Source organism: Xiphophorus hellerii, chromosome 22, assembly GCF_003331165.1.
Source record: "Xiphophorus hellerii strain 12219 chromosome 22, Xiphophorus_hellerii-4.1, whole genome shotgun sequence".
Taxonomy (NCBI): domain Eukaryota; kingdom Metazoa; phylum Chordata; class Actinopteri; order Cyprinodontiformes; family Poeciliidae; genus Xiphophorus; species Xiphophorus hellerii.
This window is the reverse complement of record NC_045693.1, coordinates 10,595,644-10,608,469: the sequence shown is the minus strand read 5'-3', so window position 1 is coordinate 10,608,469 and position 12,826 is coordinate 10,595,644. Positions and strand designations below refer to the sequence as shown.

Genomic DNA, 12,826 nt, shown 5'->3' with positions numbered 1-12,826 from the left:
GATAAGGCGATTGGCGCCCAATCTTTTAGTCGTCTTCAGGGATGCATTTCAATGTTACACCTACCCACATAGGTAATGTAGTTTTTGCTGTATCAAACTACAACCAGAAAGCAGCATTATAAACTTCACTTCCCATCTACAAGTTGTTGTGCCACCATAAAGGCGCGCCGGCTAGAAACACAATTGTTTACCTGGCCGAGTTTTAGCTGGAACATGTTGGGGCAAGAACCCAAGTTGTATAAGTGCTAAACTTTGATTTAAAACGCGAAACTACCCGAGACTCGTACTGTTTTGCCGCAAATAGCATCGTTGTCTGAGTGTGTTGTGTTGAAGTCGCAAGAATGTTCGTTTTGAATCGTGTTTTGTTTGCTGGGAGCATCATCGTCCCTGAGAGCACCTCCCTCACAGTGTGCCACTTTTCCGCTGTCCACCGCCTGACATGCCCCAGACGGAACAGTCCCTACAGCTCTGTGGATAGTGAGCGCTACTCTTCTCTGGTAAAATCCGTCATGTCCTCCACTGTCAGCTCTCAGACCCCAGAGACCCTCCAGGCGGAAGATGGCCACGTTTATGGACCAGTTGTCAAAGCTCGGACGCCTCCACGGACCGAGCCAAGGCTCCCCAAAACTCTTCATCCTTTCGTAAATCCTGAAAGGACTCTAGAAACGGAGGAGCCAGAGGCAGGACCCCCAGCCCGGATTTTGTTAAATCGGGGTAAGAGTAGGCCGTTTATCCCGAGTGTGACTCGCATTCTTCAGCAGACACTTTCTCCAGAGCAGATCTTCTACCTGGAGAGATGGAAGAGGAGGATGATCGCTGAGCTGGGAGAGGAGGGCTTCAAGGAATATAGTCAAAGTAAGATTTTTAAAGATACTATAAAGCGTTTTCCCATACCCAAATATACACTTAAAAACATCTCCACACCATGATACAGCTACTACCATGTCTCACCTGTCTCAGTCAGGAGATGTGTTCAGGATGGTATAAAATCATTGACAGTGGAACAATTGACAATGATGGTTCCATTGTCAATGGAACAATTGACAATGTTCCACTGTCATAAAATATTCTTTATACACAAGAAAATGTTTTATTCTTGTGTCTCATCTGCTGAAATTCACAGTGAAGTTTATTGTTTTATATTTGTAACCAAACAATGTGGTTAAAAATGTCCCGTCACACCATACCGGGGGTTTGAAGTTAAATGAGATGTAATACATAAATTTTATTTACATGTTCTGTGAGTCATAAATCAACATAGTGCTGCTTCTCCCCCACCTATTATTGGCCGCTGCCTGTTAGCTACCTCCAGTACTTCTCTTTTGCCTATAGCAGAAAGGCTAATTTGGCTGTATGTAAATATTTCTGTTCAAGAAAAACATGACCAGTACAGTGGATGATTAAAACAAAGGTGCTCCAGTCGAGTCTTGCATTTAAGGCAACCCTATCATAAAGTTACTGTTGACAAACTACAAATAGTATAAATGCACACTTGCTACTCAAGCAGATAAATACTGTGAAATCATTGTACATTATACCTTGCAACCAAAGCTGATATGTTTTTTGCCCAGATTTATTTAAACAAGGAAAGCTTTTCCATTCTGCTCTGGAGGACATTCTGACCTCTGCCGACACATGGAGGAACAAGAATCTCTCAGAGACACCACAGTGTCCTCCTGAAGCGCAAGGATACATTCAGAGCATCTCTCATGTGCTGGAGGACGTCAGTGCAGTGAGGGCCATTGAAAGCTCTGTGCAGCATGGTCCCCTGAATTACTTGGGAATTGTGGACTGCGTTGCGCGCTACAGGTAAAACTCCTCTGGACTTCAGTTTTTCTTACCGCCTTCATGTCTCCCACAGTCCACTTCTCTCCACAGGGGTGTGCTGTGTGTCATAGACTGGAAAACCTCAGAAAAACCCAAACCATTCTTGAGCAACACATATGATAACCCTGTTCAAGTTGCAGCATATGCCGGGGCTCTGAACAATGATGGCAACTACAAATACCAGGTGATCTACCTTGATAAAAGACATCTTATATTTACTTGTGTTGTATTAACAGGATGTAGTTAAATTCCTTTTATCTTCTCTGAATTTCTTGTGCTCACAACAATGTCTCATGTCTTCTCACTGCAGGTTGAAAATGGTCTCATAGTCGTTGCCTACAAAGATGGCTCCACTGCTCACGCTCACCAGATAAATTCAGAGCTGATGTCAGAGTACTGGAAAACTTGGTTGCTACGGCTAGAAGACTACAGAGAGCACAGGTAAAGAAAAAATAAGAGTCTTTTTTATTATTAATTTTTTTTTAAGCCTCTTAATGCTTTCTTTACACATCAGGAGTGGCAATAAGTGTAACACTTTATTTCCTAATGTTTTTGTAAAAAAAAGATTTTGTAAATATCATTTTGTGGCATAACTGTTGTTAGCAGACTAGTACATAATTGATATAAAGTTGACCAAACAGCTCCAAGCATTACTAGTTATTATACTAATCCTCTAAAGCAGAGAGATGAAAAACGTTGCTTAAATAGAGATTTTAGCTCTTCTGGTGTTTTGGTTTGAATAGAGTATTGTTAAAAGGCATGACTTTCTTGTTGTTATTTATAGTTTACTTCTTAGCAATTATCTGGGTGTAACCAGGCAGATGATTGTTTTTTTTAAATGGCACCACATCCAAACACACACAAAAAAAAAACAATTTTTTTGTCTCCTCTCAAACAGCTGTTTATTTGTCAATAATCAAGCGATGTTTCCCATAATCTCACATTTTCTAATGTTTAATTTTCAGGTCAAATGCTTCATCAAGTATGTCTCCTGAAAAGTGATAGATCTGCACTGAAAAGCTCCAGCTTAACAACTGAAGCCTGGATTTGAAATGGCAACTAACAAGTTAGGAATGTTGTTTTTAATATTTGTGACTAGTTCTCCTGTTATTTTGAATGAAAGTCAAACAACTTTCAAACACCTTATAATTATAAATTTATGAAATGTATTTTTTTCTATTAGCTTAGCTTTTGTCATTTAAAAATCATTGAATCCATACCATGTTTCTCTGTATGCGGGATCCTCAGAGAATCCCATACCTTTAAAGAGTTGGTAAGACGTTCTGTTGTCCTCCTCTATGAAACAGAACACTGGGTAGCCCTGACCACAGAATTTTTTAGCCATGCTGCTAATCAAGGCTTTAGCGTAGCCTTTCCCTCTGTGTTCTGGTAAAGTATACAACATTCCTAGGGCGCAGCACACGTAGGTCAAAATCCAGGAAACAGGGTTTCCTTCTGGATCCAGAACGCAGCAGGATGGGAAGTTTGTAACCATGTTTCGGATCATCCTGGCAGCGCCTTCATTATTTCCAAACTTCCACGTCTGATTCACCAAGTCAAGGTGGGATTCATCCAGGGAGCTGAGGCAGATCCCAGAGCTGATGCACAGAAGAACAAACTGACATTTTAGAGCAGATTTCTGTTCTTGTAATGAGATGCTATTTTATTAATAATTTGCCAGAATCTTTGATTTTTTTAATTTAATTGATTTTTTTAGTTTTTTTTTAAATAAGCATAGTGTATAGTTGGTCATACCAATCTATAGTAGGAAGCTTGGATGCATCGTCCAATATCATCATGTGACAAAGTGACAGTTGGTTGCTGGGAACATTCCTTTCTGCTGCAACTGCTTTGACTATCTCCATGTGGGGAAGACTGATTCCTTTAACACAAGCAATCATAGCTCACATGAGTAAAACTTAGTTTGCATTTTTATTTCTTTTCATTACTGATAAAATTCAAATAAAATCTTTTTCTGTCTGCAGTGCATTGTAAAGGTTATTTCAGTTTGTCACCTTACAACCACAAATTACAACGTGTTTTATTGGGATTTGTCTGTGATAGACCTAAACAAAGTAGTGGATAATTGTGAAATGGAAAGAAAATGATGCAAAGTTCTCAACCATTTTACAAATCTGAAATCTGAAAATGTATGCATTTGTATTGTTTATTTTAGTCTGATACTCCTAAATAAAATGACCTCCAGAAGTCACTTAATTAGTAAACAGAACCCACATATGTCTAATTTAATCTCAGTATAAACACAGCTTTTCTGTGAAAGTCTACGAGGTTTATTAAAGACATCATTAGGATCAGACAGATCAGGAGCAAACCTGGGGAACACTTTATAAACCATATCACAATACTTGTGAAGGTAATGTTAGATCAGAAAAAAAAGTGAAGAGTATGGCACAACCGCCATGAGATGTCCTATTTGCAGCTTGCTACAAACCATGTAACAACACTGTAAACACTGAAGAATGCTGTGGTCAAATGACGCCAACATTTACCTTTTAGACTAGCTGCAAAACACTAGTGGAAAACAAACTGCACGCCACACTGAACATCACACGATTTCTATGGGTAGATAGTTCAGTCTCTAGATGTGCAAAGCTGATAGAAGCAGACCTAAAGCATACCTAAATAAAACTTACAGCTGTATTTAGTGCACATGGTGTATATACATATACATCTCCACGCCACAATTATGAACATCTTTCTGGTGGTTTTGGATATAAAATCCCAATAAAGAAACATTTAAATTTCTGGTTATGATGTTACAGGAGGTGTGAATACATTTGCAAAACACTCTATATGTATGAATGTATCAGTACAGGAGCAACCTTCCTACATGATGGTGGAAAGGAGGTGCATAAAGAGTGTGAAAAAACCACAAATTTCACTCAATGAACATATAAAGAAGAATCTGGTTCTGTTTCACAAAGGAAGCACTGATGTGTTGGTTCCACCAGCAAAACCTTTCCGTAATAAAGGCTTTTGAGTACAAGTGGAGCATTCCAGCATAAATATGAAAAGGCTTATTGAAACCTAACAGATGAGAAAACAATATGCTCTTATATATTGTAATCTTTTTAGTAGTTATACGATACAGTGTGAGGTTACAACAGATATATTTTCCTATCAGTGAATTATGCACAGGGAACTTTGAACACAATGACAATTCAAACCAAAGTAACATTTTAACTTGAACTCTGGGGTAATAAAAACAAAGTCAGTCTATCATAAATGTGTTGATTCAGTGTACTATAATAAAAAGAACAAAAGAAACATGTTATTACCAAGACAAAGGTACCTGCTCCAGTCAATTACAAAAGAGTTCCTTATTGTTTCGGTGAGAATAGCTTCATCATTTGCAAAAACGATTGTGTCTTTAAACAGATCCGTTTTCTAGAAAGACAACAGGTATGCAGAATTTTAAAAACTAACATACACAAAGTCTGCATGTATTTCTTCCATATTAGTAATTACCTGTTTATACTGGGGTTTGCAGATAATTACGCTGAACTTTGGCCATCTGTCCACTAAAACGATATAAGAATCTGATTTCACTCGGTTTCTGAGGACCAAGAAACCGTAAATCTGGAAAATAAGACAGAGTTTTAATCCAAAGTCTAATGAAGTTAGTGAAGAGCGGCAGAAAAACAGTTAAGTTGTGAAATGCAGTCGCTAAATGAATCCACGTGCAGACCATAATTTATGCAGCAAACACACCTTTAGTGACTGAGGAAGCTCTCTTTGCAGTTCAGTCTCTGCAACTTTCAGCTGGTCTTCAGTCAGCTCCATGATGTTAAACTAGGAGTATTTGAAGGGAAAACGTAACGTCAGTGTCTCAAGGTTCAGCAGCGAGGGGCGGGGCTATGGAACTTCTTTCTCCTTTCGCACTTTCGAGAAAAATTACTTCTTGATCAAATAAACACACCAGCTATGTGACCATTTCCAAAACCATAATAATAATAATAATAACATTATTAGTGTTCTCATTATTATTATTATGCTTTTGGAAATTGCCACATAGAAACATGTTATTACCAATAACCACTATTATTATTACTATTGTTAATAATAATAATAACTGCATTATCTTTTATTTTTAGTATACAGTATGTCATGTTTTAACAGTATCACAATCTAAAACAATAGATCGTAGAATGTCCTAGACTAACAGATAGGACATTGAAAACATTTTTAAATCATGTAAAATCTTTATTTTTGAAAATTAGTAAAAAAAAGAGAAAAAAAAAACGACAAAAAAATTCTAAACAAGTCCTGGAGTAGAATCAAGTTCTTGTTGACTTACTGAAAATTGCACAGGAATAAACAATATGCCTGATTGGAAACTATTGAAAAGCGTGTCATAGTTTGCGTTCATACATGTGGTGCTGTTAGAATAAAAATGCACTATAGTTACATTGAAAGTGCCAATGATAGTTATGAATCATGTTTGAGTCTAAATTATTATTTAATTTGATGCAAATGCAAATTCATCTTTTAATGCAACTGAACAATACAGGTTTTATCACATTTTGACAAAAATGAAAAGCTGCTGCTTCATAGTCATTTCCAAGGTTAGAAGTTAAACTCAAACCATGCTGCTCTGTAGGAAGTATCCTCAACGAAGCCCATGTTTTGGAAGAGTTTGTAGGACACCATGTTGTCTTCCTCTATGAAACAATAAACTGGGTAGCCATCTGCATGGAGCTTTTTGGCCATGGTGCTGATCAAAACTTTGGCATATCCTTTTCCTCTGTGCTCGGGAAGCGTGTACAACATTCCCAAAGCGCAGTATTCATACACCAGGATCCAGGCCACAGGCACACCATGGGTGTCCAATATGCAGCAAGTTGGAAAGTTGCTAATTATGTTTTTAAAGTGCCTGTAACCCTTCTCATCCCCACCAAACTTCCAGGTTTTATTCACCATGTCAATGTGGGAGAGGCTGAGAGATGAAATCCTTGATTCAAGTTGACTGTTTGGGGAAAAAAGAAAAAAGAAAATTAAAGTTTTCTTATTTTATTATATTGAGCTGTGATGAACTGGCGACCTGTCCAGGGTGTACCCTTCCTCTCGCCTGAAACGTTCGCTAGAGATAGGCACCAGCACCCCTCCCAACCCCACTAGGGACAAGGCTGTAAGAAAATGGATGGATGGATTATATTGAGTTAATTGTATTTTGAAGCATACCTGTCAACATCTGGTGCACATAGATGGCTGATGTCTGGAAGATACATAAGATGCACCAATGTGAAGCTCCTGTTGTTCACTTTTTTTTCTGAAGACACTTCTTTGAGTGTGGGAACATGGGAAATATCAAATCCTAAGGGGAAAAAAAATCTTTAAATGTCCTCTTATCTTGCTGCTTCAATTCAAAATAGCAAAAAAGCATAGAGAAAATGAATAAGTGCGATTTGATAAGTTCCTTCTTTAGCTAGTAGAATTATGCTACTGTAATTATGTATAGTATATTGAAAGCTCATCAAGCTATATACTGCACCCTGCAGGATTTTGTCTGAAATAATGGGAACAGCTGTTGGTTTTCAGCACAACTGACCTCCAATCAGGAAACAACTGCTCCAGTCAACTTCTTCGCTCAGCACTTTCCTTAAAACTTCCTCATCTGTGCTGAAGAAGGACACCTTCTTCATGAAGTCCTCGGATTGCTTATTCTATATTAATAACCAAAAGTGCAACATTCCAATAACAATAAATCATTAGAAATATTTAGATATGTTATAATATGATACAGTAGAAAATGTGTACATTGAATGAATAAACAAATGTATCTATGATTATATATTTGGTGTTTTAATAAATTATACTTAAATAATAAAAATGCACAAATTAATAAAATTTGAATTATGAATTATGTTTGTGGTTTTTAAAAAAAAAAAAAAATTATAATCCTGTTTTGTAGGATGTGGATTTATTCTATATCAAACCAAACTATCAATGTCAGTGGGCGGTATTAATACTGATATAAATAAGGTGATTGGTCTGCAGTTACACTGCTTTGCAGATCAGCCAATCAAATATTAGGGTCTATTTGACTAGTAGTTGAAGAGAAATAACTTCAAGTACTTTCAATTATTTGGAATCTGAATACTCCAAATAGTTTTCTGATTTATTATTTTGTGTATTTAATAAATTGACACATTTATGCAAATATTAATAAAACATATTTTAAATAAAAAATTTGATTAAAAAATAGAATTTAACAAATAATTATAGATTCAATTCATTTTTAGCTTTAAATAATAATAATAATAATAATAATAATAATAGGCAAATAATAATAACAAATCATTACAGATTGTTATTATGATTTTATTTACATTCTTACATATATCAATATTTCTTTGTGACTCTTAAGGTCCACGATAATAATGTAAAATTATGCAAATCAGTGATAAAACATTTTTACAGCGTTTCCACATTCGGCCGTGCTGGCCGTGAACTCACCTTAGGATCCGGACGCAAAAGAATCACTTTAAACTCTGGCCACGAATCAACGACAACCTCCACAGTGCTCGGCTTGTTCCTATTACAAGTGTAGAGGAAACCGTAAACCTGAAAACAATCAAAACAGCGGTGATATTTTTTTTTTTTTCTTTTAAGCAGAAAGTGCAACTAATAAAGGCTACCTTATAACTCTTCGGGAAATGTTTTAGCAAAACTCTCTCAGCGGTCTGAAGCTCGTCTTTATTTAGCACCTTCATGTCTGGTTTATGTGTAGCTTGTTTTTCAGTTTCTATGGCGCGTCTCAGGTTGAAGAACTCGATACTTCCGCTTTTTATATAGGTATATAAATAATGATTAACAACCGGTTCATGGATTTTCAAGTTGTGGAGTTTAAACAACTTCCTGTTTTAAGTTTTTGAAAATAAAAGCCTTGAATTTTTTTTGTTTTGATTGTTTAGTGTTAGTCTGGCATAAAAAGCCTTCCTTCTTTCTGTTCATAAAGGTCAGATTTTTAGAGTTAATGCTACATTTGCTACATTTGATCTGTAGCATGACTGTAGATCTACCAAACAGAATTTCAGCTTCAAAGGATTTTTTGTGGTTTTTACAACTTGTAACATAAAGCACTATAAGTAGTGTCAATAGGGCAGATTTTTGAGTTGTGGATTTGTCCATATCTTTAATTTTTCCACAACTTTATTGCTGACCTACCCAGTGTTTCATGATACTGTTTGTTCAATCACTTTCCTTCCACTTCTCTATCACACTGTCCAATTTGCTGGTCTACCACACGACATCCAAATAAACACATTGGAGTTTATGGTTGTAATATTACCAAATGTAAAAAAATCTCCTAAAAAAAGTTTGATGAATACTTTCGTCAGACTGTATACTGAATTGTTTACTCCCCCGCAGTTTCACTATCATTTACACCACAAAAAACACCTCATGTATTTGTTTGTTAGGAGTAACTGCACAGCAACCCAAATGACTCACAGGATTAACAGCTGGGTCAGAGAATCATGCGACCTTAATCATGCTATAAGTGAGATTATTCTAAGCAAGTAACTCCTAGTGCATGATGAGAACTGAAGAAACATTCTGGTTAAGAGGTCAAATAGAACTTGACATCTACACAATGAACGGTTCTCTTTATGAAAATTTAACCTTACAAAGAAAGCCTTTTTTATTAAAAACATAGGCACAAATCTACTGCACTAAAACTTAAGCTTGTGAAGAATTGTTATCTCAGCAGTTGGGAAACAAAAACGGTTCTGCTGTCCTTTTACAACATATTCAGCTTAGCTCTGGAGGCTCAATTAATACCATATTAATAAATAAAGAAGAGGTCAATTGCTATTCACTTGTTTCTCAACTAAAAATCAATTACAGTACATGGTTAATGCATTGTGGCATGTAAACGTGATGAGGATAACCAGATGAAGTTGAAACTTCATCTGGTTATCCCTAACCAGCATGGTTGTTGGTGCCAGACAAGTTGTTCTGAGTATTTCAGAAACTGCTGATCTACTCTGGTTTTCACTGGGAACCATCCCTCGATGGTCAGAAGAAAAAAAGAGATTGAGCAGCCATTGTGTGGGTGAAAACACAGTTTATGTTAGAGAAGAATAGAAAGACTGGCTATAATACAGTAGCTCAAAGACTGTGGCATATAATATCTGTCAGCAACACATTATTATACCTTGAAGCATATGGGCTACAGCAACAGAAAACTACAATAGACAATATAAAGACAGATTGGACAAAGAATACGGTGTAAACATCACAGAAATAGGCCTTTATCCTTTCTTCTCCCAGTGGTGTAACCTTGTGAGAGGTTTATTTTTGGTGCTCTTTGGGTCCTGTAGTACCAACTGGGCGTTGTTTAGCTCTCCTGATTATGATTGCTTCATTGTATTCTTGTACCTACTTCGTGTGCCTACTTTAAATTACCAAAGCACAAATCACCTCAACCTGGTTTGTTGAACATGAAAATGACCTCACAGAACTCCAACAGCATCCACAGTTACCTGATCTCCTTGCAAGCGTCATAACATGGATGTGCAGGTGACACATTTACAAAAAATACATCTAAAGTTAAAACAAAAGCAATCAATCGCCTCCTACTATTTGTACTAATGAAGTGGCTGGTAAGTGGATGCCTTTACTGGAATTTGTAAGTAACGGGAGACCACATTTTCCATTCTTGATAAATAACTGCATCCCTTTTGCGTTGACGTTGCCATTTAACATGCAGAAAATCTGACAGATACCTCATTTGTGAAGCAAAATAGAAAGATGTATTTGCATGGAGACTTTCAAAAACAATCCAAGAGGAACTTTATTTCAAACAATTTGATGATATTTTCCATGCCGCATTACTGTCCAACATAATGTGTACAGTGCAAACAAAGAATATATTTAGAATAATGACATTTAGACATTTATAAAAGTTCCAAAGCAACTTTATTTTAAAACTGTGTAGAGATTACAAGTGAAATAAACAATTTAATGCTGTATTTATTTTTCCCTGTTGGAGCTAGTAAGTTTCCTAAAAACAGAATCTCAATGAGGTGAGAAACAGAAAGTAATATAGAAAAGATTTCCTGTGATGGCTATGTTAATTAATCTAAAAGAAAGATGTTACATGAAGTTTGCTCTACAAACAGTGCTGAGAAGTTTCCTTTCTAGCATTTCTGTTCCGTCATCCTGATGTCATTGATCCAAGGGCGGCTCCACACGGTGAATTTGCACTTGTAAGACTGAAAAAAAAAAAAACAAAGACGAGAATGAGAATGAGTAATGCAATCATTTTAGCTTTGTATACTTCCCAATTCAGATAAAGGGAGAGGCCTTGCAGGTTCATCAGCAAGATTTACCGCAGCATTATCTGGCAGCCTTTGGGCGTCGCACACTTGATTTAAAGTGTTCTTTCTGCAGGAGGTCTTTACCATCTTCACAGTTAGGATGTACTTCAAGCCTGCCACCACCTTTAAAGAGAAGTAAATAATAAAGACGGCAGAGAAAAAAACAAGGTTATACCTCTCAGATGCTTTACTCTCGGCTTACTGTTTTATAGACCCAATTTTCAGGCAGTTAAGGGATTGTTTACGGATGCTATGTTAGTGGTATCCTGTAATAATCGTCTTATCGGACTTAAATAAAATACATAAATACAAACGTTTCAAAGTATTAAAGGATGACATACCTGAACCTGAGCCTTGACCACTTCAGCTGCTTTACGGAGGAATATGTCGTTGGTTCCTCTGTTGTGTTGGGCGACAGCGAAGTTCAGCGCATTTTGGACACCGTCATCGTGGATGTCTATATCTGTCGCGCCACCAACCAAAGACCCCTCCACAGCTAAAAGAGCTGAAAGTAAAACAAAAACAATCTTCCACATTATTGTTATGCGTGCTGTGCGGCAGAAGGGAAACAGAAAAGCACTGGCGGAAAGACTTTACTGTTATATAAACAAGACTCGCCCTGTACATAAATTACAGGCAGAGGACGCAGCCAATCAACAGTCTCTATGCGACTCAAACCCCGCCTCCCTATTACGTCATGGTTATTACATTGTTTTGATTTGTCATTTCCGCTTCCGCTGTCGCAGCACTAAAGTGTATTAAACCATGTTATTTTATAAGACCCGAGTCGATTGAAACTGTATTACTACTACTACTACTACTACTAATAATAATAATAAAATAAATACAATTATTATCAATATAATATAATAAACATTTTATATAATATAATTAATATTATAAATATAATCAAATTTATGGGTGTGTCCACGATATCTTTGTTTGAGTTTTCTTCACTGTAACAGTTTTAATATACATTTTACAATACTACACATCATGGAAGTAAAACATTATATCTAAACAACTTATAGATTTAATGTTATTATTATCTCCGCTTCTCAATTAGTTACTATTCAAAAAACATGTTGGTCAAATTGATCAAATTTACATTAAACATAAATATACCACTGATGTGAATTATTTTGAGTTTGAATTGTTTTCACACTCTAATGTCAATGCGAAAACTCGTCCACAAGAGGTCGCAAAATGATCAAGATAGTCGCGAAATTAACTAGATATACAGTACGCACTTTAATTAAAGAAAGTTATAAACCCTTCTAACATATTCTAATGTTTCTGGTGAAACTATTAAGCTTTTCCTACTTATAAAAAATAAGTAGGAATGGCTCAATTGTGGTTGAATATTTCACAACTCTCTCTAATTGCTTGTTTAAAATGGCTAACTTTTAAGCTTATTCCACAACTTTCTAGTAGTTGAGCTTTATCTTTGTCCATCTACTTTGTCTGAGATCACTTCCTCTTGAAACACCCAGCTGTGTCCAAACTTCAGTTGTCTGACTGTTTTATCTATAGTGCACTGTGCAGGTTTGAACATAAAACCAGTTTTAGGAGAAAATTTCAGGCAAGGTTGAATATGTTCTTTGTGGAGGATTCACTCTTAGATGTAGCTTTACTGTGGAAAGCAGGACTCAAAG

General features: G+C 36.4%; 4 protein-coding genes across 4 annotated transcripts; 1 reads left to right on the top strand and 3 right to left on the bottom strand.

Annotated features, from left to right (window-relative positions):
- On the top strand, positions 1-2,906 carry mgme1 (mitochondrial genome maintenance exonuclease 1). The gene is made up of 5 exons (XM_032553777.1): positions 1-855; positions 1,572-1,809; positions 1,879-2,011; positions 2,138-2,268; positions 2,793-2,906. The coding sequence occupies exons 1-5, from the start codon at positions 342-344 to the stop codon at positions 2,827-2,829; spliced, it is 1,053 nt and encodes a 350-aa protein (XP_032409668.1). The 5' UTR covers positions 1-341; the 3' UTR covers positions 2,830-2,906.
- LOC116713582 (glycine N-acyltransferase) lies at positions 2,711-7,136 on the bottom strand. The gene is made up of 6 exons (XM_032553779.1): positions 7,030-7,136; positions 5,560-5,640; positions 5,317-5,427; positions 5,127-5,235; positions 3,583-3,709; positions 2,711-3,425 (listed from the first exon to the last, which is right to left on the bottom strand). The coding sequence occupies exons 2-6, from the start codon at positions 5,629-5,631 to the stop codon at positions 3,026-3,028; spliced, it is 819 nt and encodes a 272-aa protein (XP_032409670.1). The 5' UTR covers positions 5,632-5,640; positions 7,030-7,136; the 3' UTR covers positions 2,711-3,025.
- LOC116713580 (glycine N-acyltransferase-like protein 3) lies at positions 6,031-8,667 on the bottom strand. The gene is made up of 5 exons (XM_032553778.1): positions 8,487-8,667; positions 8,305-8,412; positions 7,397-7,511; positions 7,030-7,162; positions 6,031-6,814 (listed from the first exon to the last, which is right to left on the bottom strand). Exons 1-5 carry the CDS (start codon positions 8,559-8,561, stop codon positions 6,415-6,417), a joined length of 831 nt encoding a protein of 276 aa, XP_032409669.1. The 5' UTR covers positions 8,562-8,667; the 3' UTR covers positions 6,031-6,414.
- A 1,950-nt stretch (positions 8,668-10,617) lies between these two features.
- Positions 10,618-11,792, bottom strand: LOC116713728 (cystatin-like). The gene is made up of 3 exons (XM_032553965.1): positions 11,513-11,792; positions 11,184-11,294; positions 10,618-11,066 (listed from the first exon to the last, which is right to left on the bottom strand). The coding sequence occupies exons 1-3, from the start codon at positions 11,705-11,707 to the stop codon at positions 10,992-10,994; spliced, it is 381 nt and encodes a 126-aa protein (XP_032409856.1). The 5' UTR covers positions 11,708-11,792; the 3' UTR covers positions 10,618-10,991.
- Between the last annotated feature and the right edge of the window lie 1,034 nt (positions 11,793-12,826).

Bases quoted from the DNA above. Each gene is read 5' to 3' on its own strand.
- LOC116713580 (XM_032553778.1), bottom strand. From the start codon at position 8,561: ATGAAGGTGCTAAATAAAGACGAGCTTCAGACCGCTGAGAGAGTTTTG. The intron at 8,413-8,486 runs GTAGCCTTTATT...GATTGTTTTCAG, and splicing joins ATTTCCCGAAGAGTTATAAG to GTTTACGGTTTCCTCTACAC. The intron at 7,512-8,304 runs GTGAGTTCACGG...TTATTAATATAG, and splicing joins TTTTGCGTCCGGATCCTAAG to AATAAGCAATCCGAGGACTT.
- mgme1 (XM_032553777.1), top strand. From the start codon at position 342: ATGTTCGTTTTGAATCGTGTTTTGTTTGCTGGGAGCATCATCGTCCCT. The intron at 1,810-1,878 runs GTAAAACTCCTC...TTCTCTCCACAG, and splicing joins GACTGCGTTGCGCGCTACAG to GGGTGTGCTGTGTGTCATAG. The intron at 2,269-2,792 runs GTAAAGAAAAAA...TTTAATTTTCAG, and splicing joins GAAGACTACAGAGAGCACAG to GTCAAATGCTTCATCAAGTA.
- LOC116713728 (XM_032553965.1), bottom strand. From the start codon at position 11,707: ATGTGGAAGATTGTTTTTGTTTTACTTTCAGCTCTTTTAGCTGTGGAG. The intron at 11,295-11,512 runs GTATGTCATCCT...TTCTCTTTAAAG, and splicing joins TGGTCAAGGCTCAGGTTCAG to GTGGTGGCAGGCTTGAAGTA. The intron at 11,067-11,183 runs GTAAATCTTGCT...TTTTTTTTTCAG, and splicing joins GGCTGCCAGATAATGCTGCG to TCTTACAAGTGCAAATTCAC.
- LOC116713582 (XM_032553779.1), bottom strand. From the start codon at position 5,631: ATGGAGCTGACTGAAGACCAGCTGAAAGTTGCAGAGACTGAACTGCAA. The intron at 5,428-5,559 runs GTGTGTTTGCTG...CTTATTTTCCAG, and splicing joins AGCTTCCTCAGTCACTAAAG to ATTTACGGTTTCTTGGTCCT. The intron at 3,426-3,582 runs GTATGACCAACT...TCTGTGCATCAG, and splicing joins AAGCTTCCTACTATAGATTG to CTCTGGGATCTGCCTCAGCT.